A 24,946-nucleotide genomic window follows, 5' to 3' on the forward strand; every position below is an offset into this window, starting at 1 on the left:
TGCAGCATGTCATCCTTGTTGGGGTTGGAAAATCCCACTTCCCAGGTCTTTTTTTCTTTTAAGAGTCACAGGGATGTGTTTTGAAGCGCTGCACCTTGGGCAGTCCCTCTGCCCATTGTAGCAATGCCCTGTTCTGTTGTAGAGTTTCTTGGGTTTTAACGAAATAATGTTTTCCTTAACCGCCATCAGGCTGTGAGAAATCTCCTCTCTCATAATGAGTTTAAATAACAACTTTCCTGTACCTTATATCGTTAGCCTGATAGAAGTCCCTGAGGACTGCAACAGCCCACAGGTATACACAGCCTTAAGAAACTGGACTGCATTTCTGCAGTCGGTTCATCACTGAATCCAAAGGTGCCTCAAAAAAGACAAGGAACACATGGGACAGCTACAAGCAGCAGCGTTGCTTGTCTTTTCAGCTAGCACCTTTCTTGTTTAGCAAGACCCTTGCCTGTTTTCTGTGGTCTCGCCTCGCTGAAACCCTGCAGGGAGAACTTACGGCTTTCTGCCTTGCTCTGTGCTGCACCTACTGCTTGGAAACTAGATAAAAGAGACATCGCTCTGCTGCTCAGGTAACGAACATGAACAGTAAATACTCGCATGCATTTCTAGCTTCCCGTAGCACTGTAACAGCAGCACTCAAAGCTGGAGTGAGCCGTTTCGGTTCCTGGGTCGTTGTCTCAGTTTGGATTCAAGTATCGCGGCTGCAGACCTGTGGCTGCGATGGTGGCAGCAGTGGGGTTATGTATATCTGCCCTCATTTATTTCCTGTACAACCTGACCTGTCACAGTCCTGGAGTTACTGTCTGCCGGGAGGCTGAGATGTCTTCCACTGACAAAGGGGGTGAGGGTACTTTTTCTCTGAGCTAACGCATGCTGACTGCTGGGCACCTTTCTTAAGACAGCACGTGGGGAAAGTAAAGCCAGGATAAACAGTTAAATAATATCACTGCCTAGCTTCCCAGTGAGGAGCGCCATTGAGGCACAGAAATGGAGGAAGGGATGATATTTAGGACCATTCTTACCAACTGTTAAAACAGTTTTAAAAACTTCCAAGAAAGTGTGTGGCCATAGGAAGAGATGGAATGCCAACAGTGGAGAGGCAAGCAGATGCAGCAGAGCACCCTTCTGCTGGGACTGCCGGCCAATGCACCCAGCACTTCTGTTGTCGTGCGTCCTCTGGGTGATGCACAATGCTGGTCCCGTACAGCATGCAGCCTCTTTGGGGTTTAAGAAGGAACTTGAAGAGCTGATCTCTCTGCAGCCGAGACATGCATCAGTTCTGCTGGCTTTGATAAGAGCGTGCAGCATCCTCATCTTTTTGCTGACCACCATAAGCAGGTATCCCACAGCATCGCCTCCGCGATGCCTGCTGGCAGTATGGCTGTGATGCTGGCTGAATTCGTGACACCGAAGGCAAAGTCATGGTTCCCTTTCAGTTTGCTTTTCAGAACTTGCAATTTCTGGTAAGCGTCTGCAAACCAGAGAGGGGAGAGCACTGCAGGGTGAGATCTCTCTCCAGCGGTTACTTTGATCAAGTGCGGACTTGTGCGTACATAAGGCTTAGTAAGAGAGGTAGTTGATGGCATTGTGGCGAAGCAGTGCAGATGCACGCAACCTTGATGTAGCTAACTTGCTGCATTGTGAACAAGTGAATTAGGTTATAACATCCCAGAGCAGACACAGCATTTCATGTTGAAATGAAAAGAGAAAGAATCGCGATCTTTCCAGCGGTTGCCCACAGCTTTGCTGTTTCACTTTGAATTTGTTGCCAGTTGTTCAGATGCCAAATCATTTGGCAGACATAAATCAGATATTCCTGCCCATGTCTAAAGGAGAATAGTATGTTGGTTCTAACATTTGCATTATTTTATGGGTTGATTCATTCATCATTACTTAAAGGTCTTTGAAAAGGTGGTTAAAACTATGCATAAACTGTAGTACTTTCTGAAAAATTAGACCATGATTATTGCAACTATCACTAATAAATCATACTGAGAAAAACACATGCCTTTCAGGTTAATAATATTGTTTATGGATGCCTAGCAGTCCAAAAGCTGGCTAATACAGCATTTTTCTCAACTTCTTCTGAAGATAATGGTAGAGACTTCTGTGACTATTGAGATCTCCTGATCCGAGCAGACAGTTTCACAGTGATTGTGCGCAGCACTGCTCGAAACACTTCTGAAAATTAATCTGTGCCTTTGAACTTGGGTTCTCTGTTCCCCCGAGACGATCTGACCCATTTGTTGGGTGGTGATGCAGGAGGAGGCTGGAAGGTAAAGCCCTTGCTTTTTATCATAATAAGAACCAAAGGGCAATGAGAAGGTTATTGAAGACTCATCTTCCAGACAAATGGAAAAACCTGGCTCACTACCCGGGAGTTTCAGGAGCGATTTCTTGGTGCCAGTCTTCCAGGAGCGCTGCGAGGAGAACAGAACACCGGCGTCAAAACTCTCCTTGGTTTGGACAATATCATCTCCCACAAACTTGATTACAAACTGATGTCCCACGTGAAAGCCATTCATGCCACCAAAGGTGACCTTGTAAATCCCACTGGTGGCTTAATCACTGCACTCAAAGCCTGCTTTCTGAGGAAGACCTCCTCTAAGCTTATTCAGGAGATAAAGGGTGAGGAAGAGCTCTCCCCGAAGGAGTTTTGAAAGCAATTTATTATCAGGCATGGTGTAGATAATACTGATACGGCTTGGGAAGAGATCAAAATTCAGCACACAGTGTGTGGTGTATAATGTGACTCAGTTTTGTTCTGACTTTGTGGATTTGACATTATCCCTGCACTCCAGGATTCTCGTGCTGTGTGTACAAGCATGAGGAAGCCTACAAGGAGATCGTGATGGAGTTATTGGCTTCATGCTCCAAAAGCTTGACAAAGACTTAATTGACTTTGATGAGCAGCCTTAATTCACCTTGATGTCATCTGGTGATGACAGTGAAAATGAAACTTGTTCAGAAAGAAGCAGTGAGAACCCTTACCCTGACAGATTGGTGTGGGGGTGTCAGTCCCTTAGGTGCCAGGAGGTTAAGCTGTTCAGGACAGAGGTCTTAGAGAGTGGGCAAGCAAAGCCACTAGTGCATTGTAAGACTTGATCTTGTATTATAAAGAGATCTACTGGTCAAAGTCTCAAGCCTTTAATTTACATTTCCAATAGTTGTCAGGATCTTCAGCCCCAGCAATGCCAACATCTCCTCCAGCTTTTCAGTCATTACAGATGTTGGCAGTTGATCTCTGATTCCTCCATCCTCCATGTCATCCCTCCTTGCTGCCCTCTGTCACAGCATTTAACAAGGAGGGTATTCCCTGAAGGAGATGGGAGAACCCATAGGTAGTGATATGGGTAAAAGACAATCAGAAATAAGAGGCAAAACTTACTGAAACAGGTAGTTTCTTGTTGTTGACAAGGTGTATCAGATCTCAGGTGAGAAAATCCAGGTCAAGCCTGATAAGATAACCTGGAAATTAAAATGCCAATAGCTTGTGGGACTCCTGAATTCTGAAAATGCTGACAAGGTGTAACAGCAGTGCCTTTGGGAGACAGAAGAAGAGCCGGCACATAAACTTGAGCGTTGCCTGAAACCCATGGAAGCTGCAGAGCTGCTGGTTCTGCTCCGGTGTGGGCAGCCTGGTATGACTCCAGTCGAGGATGGGAGATGAGGAGCTGCAGACAGTTGGGATCTGAGGGATTTGCTAACACCCAAACAGGGTGAACAGAGGAAATGTTGATTTGAGACGAAATCCTTGGATTATTCTACTTTGATTCTAGTAGCGTTTAGACATGGTCTGGAGTGAAAGTAATCAAGGAGAAATCAACACAGCAGAGTTTTAAGCTCCTTTGGGTGAACAGAAATGGAGATTAGCAAGGGAAGCAGGTCAAGATAGAGAAAATTTACTGGTTTGCTGAAATTACTCATCCATCCTGTAAAGGCGTATGTGTTTTGTGTTGTGTCTTTAGCTAGAGCTATTCAAGCTCTTCCTTTAGGAGAAGGAAAGCTTCAACTCTTTAAAAAAAAAAAAAAAGTGGTTTTGCCAAAGACAAACTTTCCTCCCTCCCCTTGTAAATGCCACGATTCTTAAAGTTGTATCTGTTTTGGCTGGGAGTTTGCTCGCGCATCTGTCAGTAGGGAAGTGATTGTTTTTACTGCACTTTCACCAACATAATGGCACTTCCAAACCTTTGTAGTGGTGATGTGGCTGAAAAGCCTCTCTCAGGGATCCTTTAGGAGCAACCCCCAAAGAGAAGTATTCGGCCGGAGGTAAGAGTTCAGATCGTGTTCCTGCACGCGTTGATGATCCGTGTGTGCTCTGACTCATGTCTGCTGGCCAAACAGCTGCAGTAATTTCAGAGATGACTGTCCCCCACCATTTATTAGTGCCGCAGAAGGAATGTGTCCTTGTATCTCAGTTTCTCTAGCTCAGAGCCCAGCAGTTTTGCACAAATACTTTCGCTCGCCGTTCACATTAACGTGCCAAAACTGAGAACTGGGACATGGGGCTTGCAGACTCCGTCCAGCTGTGCTGTCTCCTGGCAGAGCAAGGTGGGACAAACAGCTGGCGAGAGCGGTGTCTCCGGCTGCCAGGGCTGCCTTTGCCAGGGCCTGTCCATCAAAGGTTTTTAGAAGTGTCAGACTCTGGAGGATGCTTAATGCATTTAAAATAAAATTTAAAAAAAAAAAAAAAAGAAGAAGAATAAGTCTATGCAAGATGCTAAAGCTTCCTCAGCAATCCAGGAGAAAGCGTTCAACCCCTCTCAGTCACAGAGGCTGATCAGATGTTAATAACACAGGGTCTGTCGCTCCACAGTGGTGCTGGAACTGGAAATCAAAGTGCTGGGAAGCAGACAGAGTGCCTGAAGAAGTCAGAATGAACCGGCCCTGGTTCTGTTCTGGGAAGTAGTGAAGTCACGTATAGAGTGCTCAGCGGTGGTGTGCTCACAGAATAAACACGAGGCTCTTCTAGGACTGGAAAACAGAAAGCAAAGTAAGGTTTATTTAATTCGAGAGTGAGCTCAAGAGATACTGAATTGTCAGCGTTTAATGTGACTACACTGTATCTCCTAGTAAGAAGGATTCACATGTTACTGTTACAACCATCTTGATTATTTAGTCCCCTGGCTTTTTAAAGTTTTTCAAAGTTTTTTTATATTATAGTGGTTTTCAGGAGTGGCCAACAAATTGGAATTAAATTTGTAAAATGTGCTCACCCTGACCTTTTTTTCTATTTGCTAAGAACTTTTTTTTATACTTTGATTTTAGTTGAAATTCTGCATTGCATATTTTCCGAAGCTTCCTTAGGGTTTTTTTTAAGATGCTGGTATGGAGGTGGAGTGATCCTTTGGGGTTCTTTCTACCGAAGAGGAGATCCTGTGGTAGGTTAAGTACAACCCACATGTGTTTGAAATAGCATTTAGAAAGTGCCGGTGTAAGTGTCTGTTCAGTCTGCAAGCTGTCTTTTGGGTTACCCGGAGTATGCTAACTGTCATGTGGCTTGTTCTTCTGGCCTTTCCTTCACACAAATAGAGAAAAAACAAGAAGCAGCAAAATTCAGATGGTAACAAGGCTGAAAATCAATCTCTAAAGTTAACACATCTCAGAATATTAGGTTTCTGTTTCGCTGTTGCCTTTTGACGTGGTTTAGGCCCAGCGGGCAGCTGAGCGCCACGCGGCCGCTCACTCGCTCCTTCCCCAGCGGGACGGGGAGGAGAATGGGAAAAAACAACGGCAAAGCCTCGAGGGTTGGGATAAGGGCAGTTTACTGGGACAACAAGGGAGAGGGAAAAAACAATCATCAACAGTGCTGATAACAAATATTAACAATGGGTGATAACAGAGAACAATTTACCGAACCAACCACCGACCGACCGACCAGACACTCAGCCCTTCCCGGAACCGTGCCGAAACTGCGCCACCCCTCCCCTGCCCGACTAGCCCCCTTTTATGGTGAGCATGATGTCCCATGGCATGGAATAGCCCCCGACCAGCTTGGGTCACCTGTCCTGGCTCCTTGTAAAATTAACTCTATCCTTGCCAGAACCAGGACATAATCCACCCCTTATTCCATACCATCTACGTCATGCCCAGGTTATTTCACTGACACCATTCTCTTACTCCATGGGCCATCGCTCTAAAGTGTCCATCGAGTTCATTTCATCCATGGCTTTGGGTTCCATCTGCCATTACAGTGTCTCAGAGCAGGAACAATGGTGTGTGCTGCTGGATTGTTGCACGCTGCTTCGGGAGTATTTTTCATGGCTGGTGTATCTGGTGTGGTCCATGCTCGCAGTCTGGACGTCACAGATGTAATTTTCGATGAAGTTCCTGGGCACCAGTTGAAGTCAGTTCCAAAGTCCATCCTTCATTAGTTTCGGGTGATTCTTACGGTTATACTATTAATACAGTATATAGCTATTAACATCATACAATTTAATTTATTGGCTATTTTCACCCAAAATCAGATCCCCTTGGGGTACACACCGGACTTCCCCATCCTTTCTCATCACCCACCAAGCACACCCTGGTCCCTGAGCAAAAGCAATCCCGCAGATGGGTTTGCCTTTGCCTGAAGCAGGGATAACCCAAACTGTTTTACCCAACATATTCTTCATGTGCACTGCAGGAACTTTATCTCCTTCTAGTGGGCGTAGAAATTTTGATTGGGCAGGGCCAGCTCGATTGGCAGCTCCCCTAGTGTTAACTAACCAGGTGGCCTTTGCTAAATGTGTGTCCCAGTGTTTGAGGGTCCCACCACCCATTGCTCTCAGGGTAGTTTTTAGCAGTCCATTGCACCTTTCAACTTTCCCAGAGGCTGGTGCATGACAGGGGATGTGATAGACCCACTCAATACCATGCTCTTTGGCCCAGGTGTCTATGAGGTTGTTCCGAAAATGCGTCCCGTTGTCTGACTCAATTCTCTCTGGGGTGCCATGTCGCCACAGGACTTGCTTTTCAAGACCCAGAAGAGTGTTCCGGGCAGTGGCATGGGGCACAGGATATGTTTCCAGCCATCCAGTGGTTACTTCCACCATTGTAAGAACATAACGCTTGCCTTGGCGGCTTTGTGGGAGTGTGATGTAGTTGATTTGCCATGCTTCCCCATATTTATATTTCAACCATCGTCCTCCGTACCACAGAGGCTTTACCCGTTTGGCTTGCTTGATTATGGCGCATGTTTCACATTGATGGATGACCTGTGAGATGGCGTCCATGCTCAAGTCCACCCCTCGATCACGGGCCCATCTATATGTTGCATCTCTTCCTTGATGGCCTGAGGTGCCATGGGCCCACCGAGCTAGAAATAATTCACCCTTACGCTGCCAGTCCAAATCCACCTGAGCCACTTCAATCTTGGCAGCCTGATCTACCTGCTGGTTGTTCTGATGTTCCTCAGTGGCCCGACTCTTGGGTATGTGGGCATCTACATGACGTACCTTTACAACCAGCTTCTCTAGCCAGGCAGCAATATCTTGCCACAGTGGGGCAGCCCAGATGGGTTTGCCTCTACGCTGCCAGTTGCTCCGCTTCCACTGCTGTAACCACCCCCCACAGGGCATTGGCCACCATCCATGAGTCGGTATAGAGGTACAGAGTTGGCCACTTTTCTCTTTCAGCAATAGCTAAAGCCAGCTGGATGGCTTTCACCTCTGCAAACTGGCTCGATTCACCTTCTCCTTCAGCAGCTTCTGCAACTCACCGTGTAGGACTCCATACAGCAGCCTTCCACCTTCGATGCCTTCCCACGATGCGACAGGACCCATCAGTGAAGAGGGCATATGGTTTCTCATCTTCCGTTAGTTTATTATACGGTGGGGCTTCTTCAGCACGTGTCACCTCCTCCTCCGGCGACATTCCGAAATCTTTCCCTTCTGGCCAGTCTGTGATCACTTCCAGAATTCCTGGACGACTGGGGCTTCCTATTCGAGCCCGCTGTGTGATCAGTGCAACCCACTTACTCCATGTAGCGTCGGTTGCATGATGTGTAGAAGGAGCCCTCTCTTTGAACATCCAGCCCAGCACTGGCAGTCGGGGTGCCAAGAGGAGCTGTGCTTCGGTGCCAATCACCTCTGAAGCAGCTCGAACCCCTTCATAGGCTGCCAATATCTCCTTTTCCGTTGGAGTGTAGCGGGCCTCGGATCCTCTGCATCCCCGACTCCAAAACCCCAGGGGTCGACCTCGAGTCTCCCCTGGTGCTTTCTGCCAGAGACTCCAGGTAGGGCCATTCTCCCCGGCTGCGGTGTACTGCACATTTTTTTACCTCTGGTCCTGCCCGGACTGGCCCAAGAGCTACGGCATGAACTATTTCTTGTTTGATTTGTTCAAAAGCTTGTCGTTGCTCAGGGCCCCATTTGAAATCATTCTTCTTCCGGGTTACATGGTAGAGAGGGCTTACTATCAGACTGTAATTCGCAATGTGCATTCTCCAGAAAGCCGCAACACCAAAGAAGGCCTGTGTCTCCTTTTTGTTGGTTGGTGGGGACATGGCTGCTATTTTGTTGATAATGGATACATTGGGATCTGACGCCGCCCATCATGCCACCTTATTCCTAAAAACTGGATTTCCTGCGCAGGCCCCTTCACCTTACTTCGTTTTATGGCAAAGCCAGCCTGCGGCAGGATTTGGATTATTTTCTTCCCTTTCTCAGAAACTTCCTCTGCTGAGTTGCCCCATACAATGATGTCATCAATGTATTGCAGGTGCTCTGGGGCTTCACCCTTTTCCAGTGCAGCCTGGATCAGTCCATGGCAGATGGTGGGGCTGTGTTTCCACCCCTGGGGCAGTCGATTCCAGGTGTACTGGACGCCCCTCCAAGTGAAGGCAAACTGTGGCCTGCACTCTGCTGTCAAAGGGATCGAGAAAAATGCATTAGCTATAGCAATTGTGGCATACCATTTGGCTGCCTTTGACTCCAGTTCATATTGAAGTTCCAGCATGGCTGGCACGGCAGCACTCATCGGCGGTGTGACTTCATTCAGGCCACGATAGTCTACCGTCAGCCTCCACTCTCCATTGGACTTCCGCACTGGCCATATGGGACTGTTAAAGGGTGAGCGGGTTCTGCTGATCACTCCCTGACCCTCCAGTTGACGAATTAGCTTGTGGATGGGAACCAGGGAATCTCTGTTGGTGCAGTATTGCCGCCGGTGCACAGTTGTGGTAGCAATTGGCACCTGTTGCTCTTCAACCCTCAGCAACCCTACAACAGAAGGGTCCTCCGAGAGACCGGGCAAACTAGACAATGGTTCAGTTTCCTCCGCTTCCAAGGCAGCTATTCCAAAAGCCCACCGGTAGCCTTTTGGGTCTTGGAAATACCCTTTCCGGAGGTAGTCTATGTCCAGGATGCACGGAGCCTCTGGCCCAGTCACGACGGGGTGCTTTTGCCACTCATTCCCAGTTAGACTTACTTCAGCCGCCAACAGAGTCAACTGTTGGGATCCCCCCGTCACACCAGAAATAGAGATCGGTTCCACCCCTTTCTAGTTGGATTGCATTAGGGTACACTGTGCACCGGTGTCCACTAGGGCCTTGTGCTCCTGTGGGTCCGATGTGCCAGGCCATCGGATCTACACAGTCCAATACACTCTCTTGTCCCTTTCCTCCACCTGGCTGGAGGCAGGGCCCCTCTAATCCTGCTCGTCATAGTCACTACTCACGTCTTGCAAAAAGGACTTAGAGGTCCCTTCAAGAGGATCATAAGTGCGATCAGGCCTTCCACTTGACCTGGCGGGCTGCCCGGTGGAAACTGGAGCAGCATTCTTTCTGGAAGAGTTCCTTTGTACAGCCATCTTGCCTTGTAGCTCATGTACGCGTGCCCGCAGGGTTGAAGTAGGCTTCCCATCCCATTTCCTCATGTCTTCTCCATGGTCACGCAGATAAAACCACAGAATACCTCGTGGTGTGTATGCTCCATATCCCCTCTCTGGAGCAGAAAAACGCTTACTCCTAACAGCTGAAATGGAATAGCCCCCGGCCAGCTTGGGTCACCTGTCCTGGCTCCTTGCAAAATTAACTCTATCCTTGCCAGAACCAGGACACCTTTACACAGAATATTCTCTGTTCTCGGTGTTCATTGTTCTGCAGGAATCTTCAGGCCGACACAGCAGGGTCAGGATGTCTTGCTGGTGATTCAGTTAAGCAAACCCCTTCACTTCTGGTGTCTGCTACATGCAGAGTTTGGGTGTCACTGATCGCATTCCAGCTCTGTGTGAGACACCATGTGCTGGGCACCCTGCAGGACTGGTGCTGGGTACATGACGATGGTGTGTGTCATCACGTCTTCCCTTTCCTTCATCAGGGCCAGGTCGTGTTGGTGGACGGGGGTGGCACAGAGCCCCCCGCAGGGCACAGCTCGGGCTCCCACGCGCTGCTGCCACTGCTCCTCCTCTGCCCACTGCTCCTGCTGCCCAGCTCAGGGACGTGATGCTGCAGATGCTGTGATGTGTGTGGTGTGGAGACTGCTGACGGAATCGTGCATCAAAAATGTGGGACTGGGAGGGACCAGACAGTTCCCTTCCAGGGACGATGCCCTCAGGTATCCCTGGCTCATACCTGAGCCAGAACACCATGCTGGTTTATTGCCCTTTTCATTCTCCAAATTAGTGTCGGAGTTTAGGTCACCTCCCTGGTACATCACTTTTCGGGAGGAAGGGAGAGGATAGATGCTGCCTGCAAGGTGCTGGGGGGCAAGAAATACAAGGGGGTGTGGGCACCAGCAGAGATAGGAGTGTAGGGCGCCTTCCTTTATTTGGAGCGCTCAGTTACTGGCACACACCAAGGAGGAGAAGGGGCATCTGTGATAAGGATAATTTTTCAGGAATATCTGGCCAAACAAATAAGAGAGAAGAAATTTTAAGTTATGAAATGTTCATCTAGAAAAGGAGATGTGGATTACGTTGGCAGGGCATGGTCCTTCCAGCCTGCACCTTCCGTGGGTGCCCTGGGCACTGGATGGGCTTGCAGGGCTGGGACAGGTCGGTGGGGGTTTGTCAGCAGAGGGTGCCAGAGACCAGTGAACGAACTCCGGCTCTTTCAGCAACCAAAGGGAAAAGCAGGTGTGAACCACAACACCGTCTTCTGGAGCCAGCATCCTTTCTTGGGGCTGGAGCGCGGTGAGAGAATCACCTCGGACGCCGAGAAGCACCCTCACAGCCTTGTCCTGAGTTTCAGCGGTGACTTTAGTTGCACAGGTTGTTTCCAGGGTGAGTTTCCCAAGAGACTGAAGGCTCTTGGTGTGTAAGAGCAGCAGGATGAGCCGGGAGAGCTTGGCCTGGGCGGTGGTCCCCATCCGTGTTGCTGGCAGAACAGGACTTTACACATACTTCAAGAAGGTGGGGGGAAATAAGAAAAGGCAGCGATCAGCAGCTGTAGTCCCACGCTTGGATGTGTAGGCGAGTTTGGATCTGCGTGCTGCGGGCCTGCAGGAGCCTCTTGGTGAGAGTGGAGATGTGCAGGTGGTGAGGGATGTGGTTCTGGGAGCCTGGCAGAGGATGCTCAGAGCCGGCAGTGTGGTGGCAGAGGCGGCCGCTGCTGGGCTTTTTTTAATCTTGGTGCAATGAGCCTTTTCTTACATGCTGTGTTGCAGTTAGCTTCCAGGAAGGCAGAGAGCAAACTGTCTCCCAAGTAACTCTGGAGGTTGCAGGGATACTTATGAATCACGTAGAGTATTTATTTCATTCTGCCTATCTGTGACTCTTCAGATCTACAAGAAGAAAAGGCAAAAGTTACTCTTACCAGCTGCCCCGATAGGCAAATACCCTGTGTGTGTGCCCTTTGCGCTGACTCACACACACCTTGGGAGTCACAGTGTCCTTCCAACCAGAGAGATTCGGGGCAGAAATCACTGAATCACTACATTTAAAGGTCTTCCTGGGCTTTCAGAAACTGAAGTCCAAGCTGTGATTTTTTTTTTTCTTCTTTTTTTTTTCCCCCTCCTTTGGAAAGGAGGACTCACTTCACTGCAAGAAGTCCTGTTAGATTCTCCCTGCCCACCCTCTGGCATCCCCCTCCTTCTCTGCCACTACGTATTAAACAAAGTGGTGTTTCGCTGCATTAGCTTCAGTCAGATGCTGCTGGTAAACTGTTTATCCTGGCTGGAAGGGAAGCGGTGACCCACCCGTTTGAAGTTGCTGCTTTTATAATGGAGGGTCAACTCTACTGTCAGGAGTAAACCATACCGAAATGAGCGGCTGGGCTGTAATCTGCACAGACAGCTGGAGGTTCTGAAAGGCTGGGTGTGAACTTCTTGGTTTGAAATATTGCTCCACATGGTTGGTACCTGCATACGACGATTGTTTTATTCTTGGTATCCTGTTGATGCCAATGATGTGCTAGACACTCGGCATGCGTGCAGGAAGACATGTGCTCTGGTGTACAGGGCTTTCTCCACAGGTTCTGGTTTTATTTATGTCCTTGGTGTCACAACGATTGGCTTATTGATTTTAGGAACTTGGACAGGAACTTCCATTAAAAATACATTCTTGTCAAGCTGGTTGGTTTCCCCATGCTGAGGGGGATAGCCTGGATAATCCAACGGTCTTTGATAGACATCTGTTGCTATTTTGTCAGCTGCTTTCTAGTTTTAATGTGAGAACTAATGAGGCGGAGGACATACGCTAGAACTGCGTAGCTCTGCTGGTTTCTGCTGTATTTGCTCTGTTTGGAGCCTTCAGCGGTTCCAACGAATCTTATGATAATAATGGTATGAAATGATTAAATGACTCCCATAAATGATCAAAATTCAATAATAATTTAATAAAAATTCCATTAAACCGAAGCAGAGAAAGAGGGATCTCTCCTTAGAGTGAACACAAATAAAATGAATTGATACAGAAGGCGGCTTTTAGCTGCAGGGTCTTGTCCTGGCCTGTTCCCAGGAACACACTCGAGCGTTGGCTTCTGCCACGCCGATGTTCCCGATGTTATGTGATAAAGGAAAGACTGTAGAAATAGGTGGAACTGCTATTTGCATTTCAGCCTGTAGTATGAAGAGGCTACAGGCCTCTTCGTCACTTTTTCCCCACTTTGAAATAACATCGGGTACTGAGACTGCTTGTAAATAGGCTCGGTATGTAGGTAATATGTGACATACTGAAGTCTGAGATGCCGTAGCTCAAGAGCGGAGCAGAGATTTTGGGTGGTGTAGTTTAGCTGGTGCATTCTGAAGAATGAAATGTTGGGTTTGAGCCTAAAAGCCAAATCTGACCCCAGGGCTGCTCAGTTGGGTTTACGTACAGGATCCAAAGTCTGTAAAAGTCAATGAAAAGACACCCATGGTCTTCAGATAATGCTTTTGTTAGGACTTCTAGGGCTACAGCTCCTTCACCCATACTCCTAACTTGTTTTTTTTCATGCAGAGGGATCCGTAATGCTGGATGTCTTTTGCTGCGTGTGCCTGTACATAACAATAAAGCAACAAAAGGCAGGTTGCAAAATCACAGTATGGAGAAGACTACAAATAAACATTGCTTCCTAGTATTTGCCTTCTCGTTTTTAAAGCTTTAAGTTACTCTCACTTCACATTTTCAAATCTTTTTCCATAACCAAGCGGAATAGAAACCTGCTTTTTTGTTTTGGTGACATTTTCTGAGGAGAGATAAGATTTTCACGCAGTCTCTTCACCCAGCTCCTGGGCTTTCAGGAAAGCACCAGCTACGGCAGGGCTTGAGATGACAGCACAAGAGTTGACACCACAGAGGGTTAACAAACTTTCAGAGAGAGATTTACTGCTTTATTCTTCGTGACTCCGAAGCTGAGGAGACTCTTGCTTGCTCCGGCTTGAACTGAAATCGCTCAAAAGGAAGCTGGTGGCCTCCCGGTCGCTGTCTGGGGTGGCTGTGGTCTCAGCTATTGCTGAGGAAGCAGGACCCTCAGATCCGTTGACAGTCAGGTGAAAAAGCCTCCCCATCCCCCTGAACATCCCTTCACCTTGGGAACAGGAGAATGGATTGGAGAATGGATTGAGAGCAGCCCTGAGGAGAAGGACTTGGGGGTGCTGGGGGATGAAAAGCTCAACATGACCCAGCAATGTGCACTGGCAGCCCAGAAAGCCACCCGTGTCCTGGGCTGTGTGTCCAGCAGCGTGAGCAGCGGGTTGAGGGAGGGGATTCTGCCCCTCTGCTCCGCTCTGCTGAGACCCCCCCTGCAGTGCTGCGTCCAGCTCGGGGGTCCCCAGGACAAGAAGGACATGGAGCTGTTGGAGCGAGTCCAGAGGAGGCCACGGAGATGGTCAGAGGGCTGGAGCACCTCTGCTCTGGAGACAGGCTGAGAGAGTTGGGGTTGTTCAGCCTGGAGAAGAGAAGGCTCTGGGGAGACCTTAGAGCCCCTTCCAGTCCCTGCAGGGGCTCCAGGGAAGCTGGAGAGGGGCTGGTGACAAGGGCAGGGAGTGACGGGGCAAGGGGAATGGCCTGAAGCTGGAGGAGGGGAGATGGAGATGAGATCTGAGGCAGAAATCCTTCCCTGTGAGGGTGCTGAGGCCCTGGCACAGGTTGCCCAGAGAAGCTGTGGCTGCCCCTGGCTCCCTGGCAGTGTTGAAGGCCAGGTTGGATGGGGCTTTGGGCAAGCTGGGCTAGTGGAGGGTGTCCCTGCCCATGGCAGGGGTGGGACTGGGTGGGCTGTGAGGTCCCTTCCAACCCAAACCAGTCTGGGATTCTATGACAGTTAGGAACTGCAGGCAGGGGATGTCAGGCACCCACCAGACATTCATCCTTTTTGCTTCAGACCACGTGTGTTATTCGGGAAGACTGGGGAAGGTTTTGACTCCAGCCCCACATTGTTCTGCAGGGGCAGAGCACCAGTTGCTCCTCTGGAACTGTTGGAAATGCCAGTTGTGGAAGGCTGGCTTGCTGCAGTGGCTAACCATAGTTTGTTAACAATTTATATCAGCAGAGAAGTCCAGTTACTTGTGTAATTTCCATTAGTACTCATATAAATTAAGCTATGCTTAAGCCACTGTATCTTCAGTGGCTCTTTTGCCAGTGTAAAATGTCACCTACTCTGCTCTGACAGTGCTGAATTGGCAAAAGCTTCTGCTATGGGTTTGATTTAATTTTGAATAATATTGAATCATTAGCTCTTTTTGCTTAAATACGAAGCAAAAAAATCCTGTATGGCACCAGTCCCCAAATCAAGACCTCAGCAGAGTCCACACCTGCTCTGGAGAAAAATCAGAAGTCCCTGGAGAAGCAGTTTGGCAGCTCTTTGCAGAAGGCTTTTTCTTAGCTGTTTCGTGCTGGGTTTCTGTGTGGGGAATGCTTTGAACCAAGCAGAAGACATCCATAACAGCAACCACCTCCTAATGTGCCGTTGTGCACCGCTGTAAACTGATCACGACATCCTGCGGGGTTGGAGGTGGGGAGTTACGTTCTGCCTCTGGACACACTTGACTTAGGTCTAAGTGGGGCTGACCTAATAGGGAGAAACACAAGGAATGAGAGAATAGCCTTTTTAGTGAAGAACAATTGAATTACAATTAGTATTAATTCCTAAATTGCTCTTGTATGATGTCAAAAAGCAAAGCTGGAGAGCTTTTAGATACTGTCAAGGTTGAAAGAAGCCTTGAGGAGAAATAGTGACCTTTTTTTACCATTCAAAAGAATGGAAGTAGTGGCTTAAAGTATCTTCTGGCAAGAAACTTTCACTTTAGTAAATTATTGGATGTGTCTGATGCCAGTGACGTGAAAAACTACGAAGTGGTGCAGGACAAAACTGAGGCAGGTATTCTGCAGCAAGCAGTGATTCCTGGTGGGGTGAAGGATGGGGAACAGACTGGGATAGCGTGGCGGTTTCCTGGAAATCTCAGGCATTACCCCTGCGTAGGAAGGTTTGGCCCTCTTCAACTGCGTACATCCCAAATGTAAGGAGAAGGAGTCTTTTAATTCACGCAACTAGAAATACTACGGAATCACAGAAAAGTTGAGGTTGGAGAAGACATCTGGGGATCACCCCCTCCAACACCAGGGTCAGAGTAGGTTGCTCAGGGCTGTGTCCAGTCAGGGTGGAAACTCTACAACCTCTCTGGACAGCCCGTTCCAGTGTTTGATCACTTTTACTGTAAAAAAAAAAAAAAAAAAAAAAGAAAAAGCTTTTTTTCCTGACATTTAAACATCATTTCCTGTATTTCAGTTCATGCCCATTGCCTCTGTCCTGCCACTGGGCACCGCTGAGAAGAGTCTGGCTCTTGTATCTGTGTAGATATATTAAGATAAATACAAAAACTGTATGCAATTGAAGAAACACAGAAAGAATGAGTAGGCGGTAGGTTCAAAATACCAAACTTCAAAGCAGTGGCATTTGATTTTGTTTGATACCAGTGCTTTGCCTGACACGTTCTGCTGTGTTTCTCCACGTGCTGTGGGTGAGCAGAGCCAATACGTTCAGGTCAGGGGTAAAGCAGTGGTAGAGGGTGGGATTCAGCTGCTTGGACATAGATGCCTTCACTGAGGTGGCCACCGAGAGTCTGTAGACAGCGACCAGGGTGAAATGGGTTACTCCAGAGGTGTCTTCTTCAGGTCATCTCTGTTTGGGTGGGTGAGCTCCCTAGAGATGCCTCTATCTCCACCGATCAGAAGGGGAGCCCAGGTGGTCAGGTGAGATGCAAGTGTCTGCATGGATCCCACACAAGATCCCTGAATGGATCCAGCACAAAGTGCCCTTGGAGTGAGTTTGTGTCTCCAGAGCAGCGCCGATACTCCCTGCGTTTGCTCTGAGAGGTGCTTCTGGCATAACGGAGCATCAGCGGGGATCAGTCTTGAAGCTTAATGAGCAAAGAGAGGAGATGGTCATGGGGAACAGAAGCTTACAGGTGTTCACGTGAGTGCGTGGTGGGCTGGCTGCCCTCAGACCAGGCTCCTCTGGGGAGAAGACTGCCCTTCCTGTGGGGCTGGCGTGTCCAGCAGAGCCTGTGGGATGGATCTATCCCTTAGCTGTCCCACAGCAGCCCCGAGCACCAGGCTGAGCACACCTCCCTTGGGTCTCCTCTCGAGGCGGGTCCCTGGAGGCAGCCGGCCCTATCGGACATGCCCGTTAAAAGCTGCTCTAGATCTGTGAACATGACCCCGGGACGGTCCGACTGAGGGTTTGGTTCCCTGCCCCTCAAGAGTCAGCCCTGCTGGAATTTCTATACAATGGCATTTGAAAAGGGAGTGTAAAAGAAATCTTGTCAGAGTTCCGGGAATCTGCCCAAGCGTGTGTTTGTGTCGGTTACTGTGGTGGGCTCTCGTGGGACGCAACCTGGAAAGCCATTGCTTGCAAGTGGGGAAATTCTTCTCCTTTGCCCAACTGCTGAGCAGAGCCAAATTCTTCAGAGCCCTGGGCCATGAACTTGCCATTTCAGTGGGTTTGTGTCCTCAAACAGATCACAGATGTATTACAACCCTTTTTGTTTTCTAGGAGACTAGTGGGGTAAACTGCATTTAGGTTAAAAAATATTTGTTCTGCTTTTGGTATCTCCCCCCCGCCTTGTTGTTTGGTTTGTTTTGGGTTTTTTTGTTGTTGTTGTTTTTGTTTTTCCCTTTTGCTAAAGACCTTAAAGAAAATGAAGGTCCTTTGCTACTACAGCATGTTGAGGTTAATTCTGACCCACTAGATCCCATGCTACAGCTGCTTGCACTTAGCAGCTTGGCGTGAGATGCTACCAAAGGTGACCTTCACGGTGCCTGGTAAGAATATAAACCTTTGGAGTCCTGCTCTGAGTGACATACACCTAATGCTAAATGTGGCATAGATGTTTTCAGAGTTACATATCATCTGTTGAAGAGCAGGAGGCTATTACTGTGAGGACATCCGGATGCACCGCATGTTCTGTGTAATGTCCTGCTCGATGATGCTTTACTTACACTGCTGCTAACAACAAAAACCAATATACTGATGTATACCTCTAGCCTGTTGTACAGTGACTTAAATCACTTGTTATTGCTGGTCCATTTGTATTTTTCTAAGCATTTGTGTTCCACCAGCGCACTCAGAGCGAGTACTCTCGAGAGGGAACTTCCTTCCTGATAAACAATTCTGCAATGTGATTCAGCAGGAAGGATGTGGTGGTTGAGGCAGTGGATTGGGATTTGGGAGACATGGGTTCTGTTCCCAACTCTACCACAGTCAAGATGTGATGAGTGGAAGGGCAAGCAAACAAAGAGGAGGAGCTGTTTAGCTATGGCAAAAACGTAATTTCACGTGGACTGTTTGTCCAGTTTGGAAGTTAGATACATCTGGGATTTTGTTTGGTTAATCACGTAAACAGTGTTAGAGACTCCTGTTTGTGTAATTGAAATCTGAAAGCTCATCTTGACCTATTCCAGGAATCCAGATGTTTTTTAACTACACGTTGTTTTAACTTGCATGAGATTTCAGATGCCACTTTTCAGTGTTTCTGGGTTGACTTAATTCACCAATTCACCATTTAGTTCTCGGATCTTCAGGCAATCTACTATGACTTCTACGCTAAGTTGTATATGCACAGAGTTTCACCACTATCTTGCTTAGATCCAAAGGCAACAGACCACTCACAAGATATTTCTTTTGTCACGCAGGGTGAAGTTCCTATGCTTTGATAGTAACTCTACATTTTTTCTTTTTAGAAGCGAGAGCTTGGGCTACCAACTCTGTGCTGTGGACCGCTAAGCTCAGCATCCTGATTTGGTGCCGCCTTTGGAGGATGAATCAGGACAGCGACTCCAGTGACCAGCCCACTGGTGAGTTTTCTGCTTGTCCAGGTGTTTGCCTATCTGCAAACTATCTATTTGTTTGTTCTGCATATTTGCTTTCCATTTATTTTCCTGTTGGAGGAGAATGCTGAGTCAGAAATGGAGCAAAACCTGTGAATTCAATGCTAAATTATGTGCCATGAAGGTTACTGGATCTTTGAGGTTTCCTGGTCCACATCCAGATATGGGTGTTCTTAGAATTGTATTCCAGGATGAAACTTTTTGTAACAACTGTTTTTATAACTTCTCACCGATTCAGAAGAACATGATTTTTATTACTGTGTGTTATGCAACTCATTCAGATTTTTTCCATAGTTTAATTTTCTCATTAATTGCTTTTGTAATTGCTTTACCCTATAAAGCAAGACCCAGGGAAGATGCACACACATGCCATTTTCATGTATGTCCCACAAAGTTTCAGCGTTAGGGTCCTTGCCGGAGAGATTGAATGTACAGGAATTTGTTGCTTATTCTGGCTCAGTCCTGCCATAAATTTCCTCTCCTCTTCCATCCCCATCTTTGGTTATTGGAATCCAGCATCAGCTGGTGCTTCTGGCAGAGAAGGGCCGGGAGGCACGTAAGGCAGGAGCAGTGCCCGACAGCCTCCCAGGCGCTCGCTCAGCTCTCTGTGTTTTTGGATGTCTAACGGGGCATTCTGACGTGAGGGCTATTTTTTGACAGTTTCCATTGTTCCCCACTCTTTGTTAATGGGTGAGGTCTTTTTGCCTGATTCCTTTTTCAGAAGTAGAGGCTGTTATGAGAGCTCACAGGTTTGGGGATTTTTCTTTTGCTGTCAAGAGTCCTGGGCATTTCTTCCTCCCTTTTTCAGACTCGCTCGGGCAAACTCATCCAGACAGTATCTGCCAGAGGGGATTGCTAGGGTACCCTCTTGCTGGGAAAGCAAGAAAGTGGTCCTCACAGCCAGCACCCTTGTGCCATGCTCTTGCTGTCACAGTCCACATGGCTGTGGGCAGAGCAGGTCGATGACTTTGGAGTTCTGAACACCTGCCTACGCTAAAGATCTTACCATTGTCTACGGGTTTGAATCTGGGAGTTCAAGAATGGAAAATTTTCAAAAAATTCCTGTGGTAACATGGAATATCTATTCTTTAATATTCCACATGTGTTTTTATTATGGCGAACAGATGAGGATTACACATCAGGATGTCATGCAGATTCATGAATCATCCACAAAAGGACCTAGAGGCTGGGTCTTTGGAAAAAGACATTCAAGGAAAGTCTCCATAACACAAACCATCCTGGGTGCTCATGAGAAACGTGTGGATCGCATGGTCAGAATATTCCTAGATTGCTCATTGCGGCATTATTTTTTGTAGGGGTAATAAATGTTATGCTTTGAGTTTAGATCCACTCTCAACAGGCACAGGAATGAAGCTGTCAAGAGGGACACATTTCCAATGTACTACCTGTGTGGATTTTACGCCTTCTGTTGAAGTGCTTAGTACTGGTTACTCTTGGACTCAAGATACTGGGTTAAACAGGTCTGATCCACTGATGATTTATATCTTGACTGAAGATAGGATCATCAAAGTTGGACCTCCATTTGCTTGGCTTCCAGCCCCAGCCCTCCGTAGCCACCGAGTTAGTTTTACATTGTCGGTTCCTTTCATTATCTGAGCCTTGCTGCCACTGTAGCTATACTTAGAGAGGAAGGATATTATAATCTTGTGAAAGATTAAAATATTTTTACTGTAATCCAGCTGGAAGGGTAGCACTTTTCTCAGGGTAAAAGACAGCCAAGGTTTTTCCCATTCTGTCCTCCCCGTGTATATAGGAAGGAAGTGCTGGCAAAGGCCCCTGAGCTTCCTGTCGACTTTGGAGCACATTTCCAGACACAACCTTCTCCACCATCCATCACCCAGCCCAGCCAAACAATCACGGCAGCGCAACGGGAAAAACACACGTCTCGCATCAACACTTTGGAGCAGCGTGAGCGCAAACCGCTGGGATTCGTGCACGAGCCAGTTTGATCCGTAGGCTGTGTCTGACAGCAGGTCACTGAGGACGTTCTTCCCTTCCCTTTTAATCAAGTACTTCAATAATCAAATTTCCCCTTTAGAAGAAGCACCTTAACAAAGGGAAAAAAAGGGAAAAAGAAGGAAGAGGGCTGATGTTTAATAAAGAAGCTACTGCCCTGACAGGTTGTGGAGCCGTGAGCCAAGGAATGACCAGGGATGCTCTCTGGTCCAGGGCACCCCAGGGTGGTGAAGAAAGCGACTGTTGTCTGGCACGGCGGAGACAGACGTTCCTGTCAGGTCTTCAGGGCAGGGCAGTGATGAGGCAAACGCTATCCCTGATGCCTTGAAGAAGGAGGAAATAAATAAGGTGGAGGCCTCATCTTTAAATGAATCACCTTGGCTGAATGTGATTCTGTGCCTCTCTCCAAGAAAAGGCTCAGAACTGAACTGTGATCTTTTGTATTACTGTTTTTTTCTAAAAGCTGCATTACAATATTTAGATAGTATTTTCAGACATGTCTACTCTGTAACCTGTTTTTAACCACTCCTTAAAATAGCTATTTGGATTTATTTTTTTCAGTATGGCTTTAGTATTATCGCCAACTTTCATTTTGGTTCCAATAGGAAAAGCCTGCAAAGATCGGCTGTTAAGAGATGATGAGCAATCACTGAAACACTTCCCAACATCACTGTATAATCCTCTTGTACAACTGGGTATGACAATATGAAGAGTCTAACTTGACAGAGAAACAACTTTTCAGTATTCGAGGCTTAATTTTCCTTATCCATCCAGCCTGAATGCTTTGTGTGTAAGACTGAGCACCCAGCTTAGTCTTTCTGAGTGTGAGCATCCACACAGATAGAGCCCTGTCTGCATTACTGCGTTCCCACTCCACATTTTCCGGTAGGCATTTTGGAAGCCATCCTGTTGTTCCTTGGCCTGAGATACCTCCTAGTAGGTTGTGTCCAACAGCAAGAGGACTGGTTTACAGAAGGATGGAGAGGGATGGAAAGAGGATCAACCAGTGCAGCAATGACGCCTGCCCTCCTTGTTTCAAATCGATGCTGCCCGTGTTGAATTGCACTCCGTGCTTGAGCCCACACCTCGGGTTCAGCTAAGCACGCCGGCTTGTAAATTAGTGTGGAGTTAAAACATCTTCAAGTCTTCTCTGTTTGGGTCAGTGGAGGGGTTGGGGTAAAAATCAAGTCAGAGTCCAGCTTAATGGTAAATTTAAAACTCACCCTGAAATTTCAGCAATTGCTCATAGTGTAAGAAGATAATATTTTGTGGGGTTGTGTTTTTCCTGAATTAACTGACACTACGGGATTCCTTCAGCTTCTCCTCTGATTTTTCTCTCTGGAAAAGGCTAATGTCAGTCATCTCTGCAGCGTGACTATCTTTGCAGCAAGCCCAGTGTACTCAGAGTCAAACAGTATTTATTAAAGCTTTGTTTTGGCAAAGTTGGGATGAAACTTGAATATGAGTGTAAGCTCTAGAATTAACGAAAGAGTATGCTGGTTTAATGATAAAGTTTTTGGGCTGGAATTGTGGAAGTCATTGGTGAAGACTTTCCAGAAGCAAGCGGCGTACTACTGAAATCTGGCCACTCTGACCCCATGTGCATACTGACCATGTGGTGGTGTTATTTGTATCACATCTTTCAGTGCAGTTTATGCTTTTTATACTTTTTTAATCATGTAAAAGCAAGTGTGTAACTCTTAACAGTCTTGATAAGCAAAAAAATCCCCAGCTCCAGGCTGGCTACCTGCAAGAGCACCCCATCTGCCTAGCCAGATGTGCCTTTCTGTGGTGATTTCATTCCTTCTCCTCTGTTTCACATTTTTATTGTCCTTTGTCTGGGCTTGCAACAGGCGTGGGGTAGGGAGTAAGCTCTTTAAATGCCTTTACAATACTCTGTGGGACAGAAATTATTTCTTATTTCAGGCCTTTACTGAATGCAGTGTTATGGAGTCCTCATTTAAAATCTGAAGGCATTTCTGAAATGCGAACAATTATTTTTAAATCTATGAGAAGAAGTTCACATGAATAGCACCAACTGAAAAAGAAAAGAAGGTAGAAGTTACAGGGAGTGGGAAGGATCATAACCAGCAGTAACAGCTGTATGTTTATGAAAAAAAATAACAAACCCAAAAAACTTTACCCATCAGGGCAATGGCCTAGAACTAGGAAAAGTCAGGTTTCCCCACTGGCCAGGGCTAAAGTAGATGCTGTTAATTGAAGTAGCAACTTTAGAAGAAAAAAACCCAGAACTCAGCAACCTAGTTTCAGGTCCTGCCGTAGACCCGAAGTCCCCAGACAGTTTGTGGCATTTGGCAGTCTCATTTCCCTGTTTTGTGAAAGTATTAATCTTCCCCTTTGTGAAGCTGCTTGACTGTACATGGGAAAGTGCTCACATTAACAGCATGCAAAGTTTCTTAATTTCCTTCTAGAAAATAATTTATTGTGTCTTTGCTTGTCCTGGCCATCCTGTTTGGAGGAAGAAGACATCACTCTAACGGGCAGCGGGTGCAATTCTGCTCAGTTCCTACATGCGCTGATGTCTTATTTATTTTATTACTCTAATTGTGCACTGTGACAGCAACGGGTTAAAAAAAAAAAAAAGATGGGACTGTGATTTGTGGACAGTGTCCCTTTTAAGTTAGCAGAGTGTCAACTTGAAATCAATCCACCACATGCTAGCCGAGCAATGTAAGGAACGCGGGATGGCTGTAACATGATCAGATTTGCTGAAACCACCGAGCAAAAGTGCTGCTGCGCTGGGAGAAGCTGCGAGTGGCGGAGGTGTTTACTTCAAGAGACTGTGGCTAGGAGGACTGGTAATTCTCAAAGAAGTGAAAGCAGGCAGGGACTTGCGAACCCCTCCTGACGTGCTAGTGGCTGTCATGGTTCATGGCTCAAGGGAAGGCAGGTCCTCGGGACTGCCAGAGTCTCTGAAAAGTGAAAGAAATAGGTTTGTGATAGTAAATGCTGTTTGCCAGGGACACGAAAACGCTCTGCGACTGACAAGAATTAATGTTTAGGTCGGACATGTGGGCAGACAACATAAACTGATCGATAACAACAAAGTTTTCCATTAATTGCCTGCTGGTCTCCACATTCCTCTTTGCAAAAAGGGATGGAGTGTAAGAGCTGTTTCCACCCACATGAATCTAGTGAAGACAAGGGTCAGGCTAAACTCGCAGTCCCAACCAACCTTCATGAACTCTAGCAAGGTCCAGGTAACAAGCATTGGAGGAAAAACATACTGCAAAATCCAACAAGCAGTAGTCATGAGAAAGACTGGAGGTGAAACTGTGTCCTACAACCCAGGACCGCGTTACAGCCTCTTGGTGCCTGTTACCACTCAGCACCTTGGGAGATCCACGGGCTTCTGCATCCTTCTTTCCCTTCTTTTCCCCACAGCCCTGGCTCACGAGGCAGATGTCCTCTTCTCCAGCTTGACAAGAACCTGCGGGGTGGTGTGTGCTCTGCAGGAGCAGAGGGGATTGCCTGCAGCACGTAGCCGCAGGTCTTCTCACCCAAGGTGTCTGCCCCTAAACAAAAGGGTTTGGGAGTAAAAACGGAGCCTCCGTTTGTGTGCAGGGAAGGAGGAACGACTCTGCCACTGCAGGGATTCGTTTGTGTTTCAGTGGGAACCGTGAGGCAATAGCAATGTCCTGCTCCGAGTCTAAAGCAGTGTTTGCTCTGTGTGTGATTGTGCGTTCTTTTAAATTAAACTATTTTGCAAGCACTTCCTTCCTGCATTTCTCAGAAGGAGGGAGGGGAGTGTGCAAAGAATGTTTAACTGCCTTTGACGGAGGAGGAAAACTGAAGAAAACAAGAGATGCAGTCCTAACTACTGACCTTTTACTTGAGCTTGGTGATGTTTTTCAGCAGCAGAGCCTCCAGGGAGTAACAGCATCCTCCTTGCTATTGTGCTGCCTGCCCAAAAAGGGGGCTAAAGTTCAGCTTTTATGATGTTCTCACTCTGGGCTTGTGGGAAAAAGGCCACATTCCCTTTCTTAGGTCATACGAGTGCAAGAGATGACAGAGTCCTACAGTCTAACCCCAGGGCATTAGGCCAGTTCAGAATGAGTCTGGGATAGACAGCTTGGTAAATATGCAGCCAGCTTTTTCTCCTTACGGAGATTCACAGCAGGTGGGAGGGTAATTTACATTGTTAAATTAAAAGGCACTGATTTATTTTATGTTGGTGTGTTATTGTTTCATAAAAGCACATGGATTGCCATTACTCATA

At 47.2% G+C, this 24,946-nt stretch overlaps 1 protein-coding gene across 17 annotated transcripts in view; it reads left to right on the top strand.

Moving 5' to 3' along the window:
- The window catches only part of EXD3 (exonuclease 3'-5' domain containing 3), a 299,324-nt gene that overhangs the window by 53,775 nt on the left and 220,603 nt on the right, over positions 1-24,946 (top strand). For 13 of the 17 annotated variants that reach the window (XM_075772087.1, XM_075772099.1, XM_075772095.1 and 10 more), the window contains exon 3: positions 18,583-18,696. In XM_075772087.1, coding sequence (XP_075628202.1) covers positions 18,660-18,696 — 37 coding nt within the window. In that variant the 5' untranslated portion in view covers positions 18,583-18,659. Of the gene's footprint in view, positions 1-4,802; positions 4,997-18,582; positions 18,697-24,946 lie in introns of all 17 variants that reach the window. The other 4 variants (XM_075772086.1, XM_075772084.1, XM_075772085.1 and 1 more) reach the window with 2 other exon arrangements.

Source organism: Balearica regulorum, chromosome 20, assembly GCF_011004875.1.
Source record: "Balearica regulorum gibbericeps isolate bBalReg1 chromosome 20, bBalReg1.pri, whole genome shotgun sequence".
NCBI lineage: Eukaryota > Metazoa > Chordata > Aves > Gruiformes > Gruidae > Balearica > Balearica regulorum.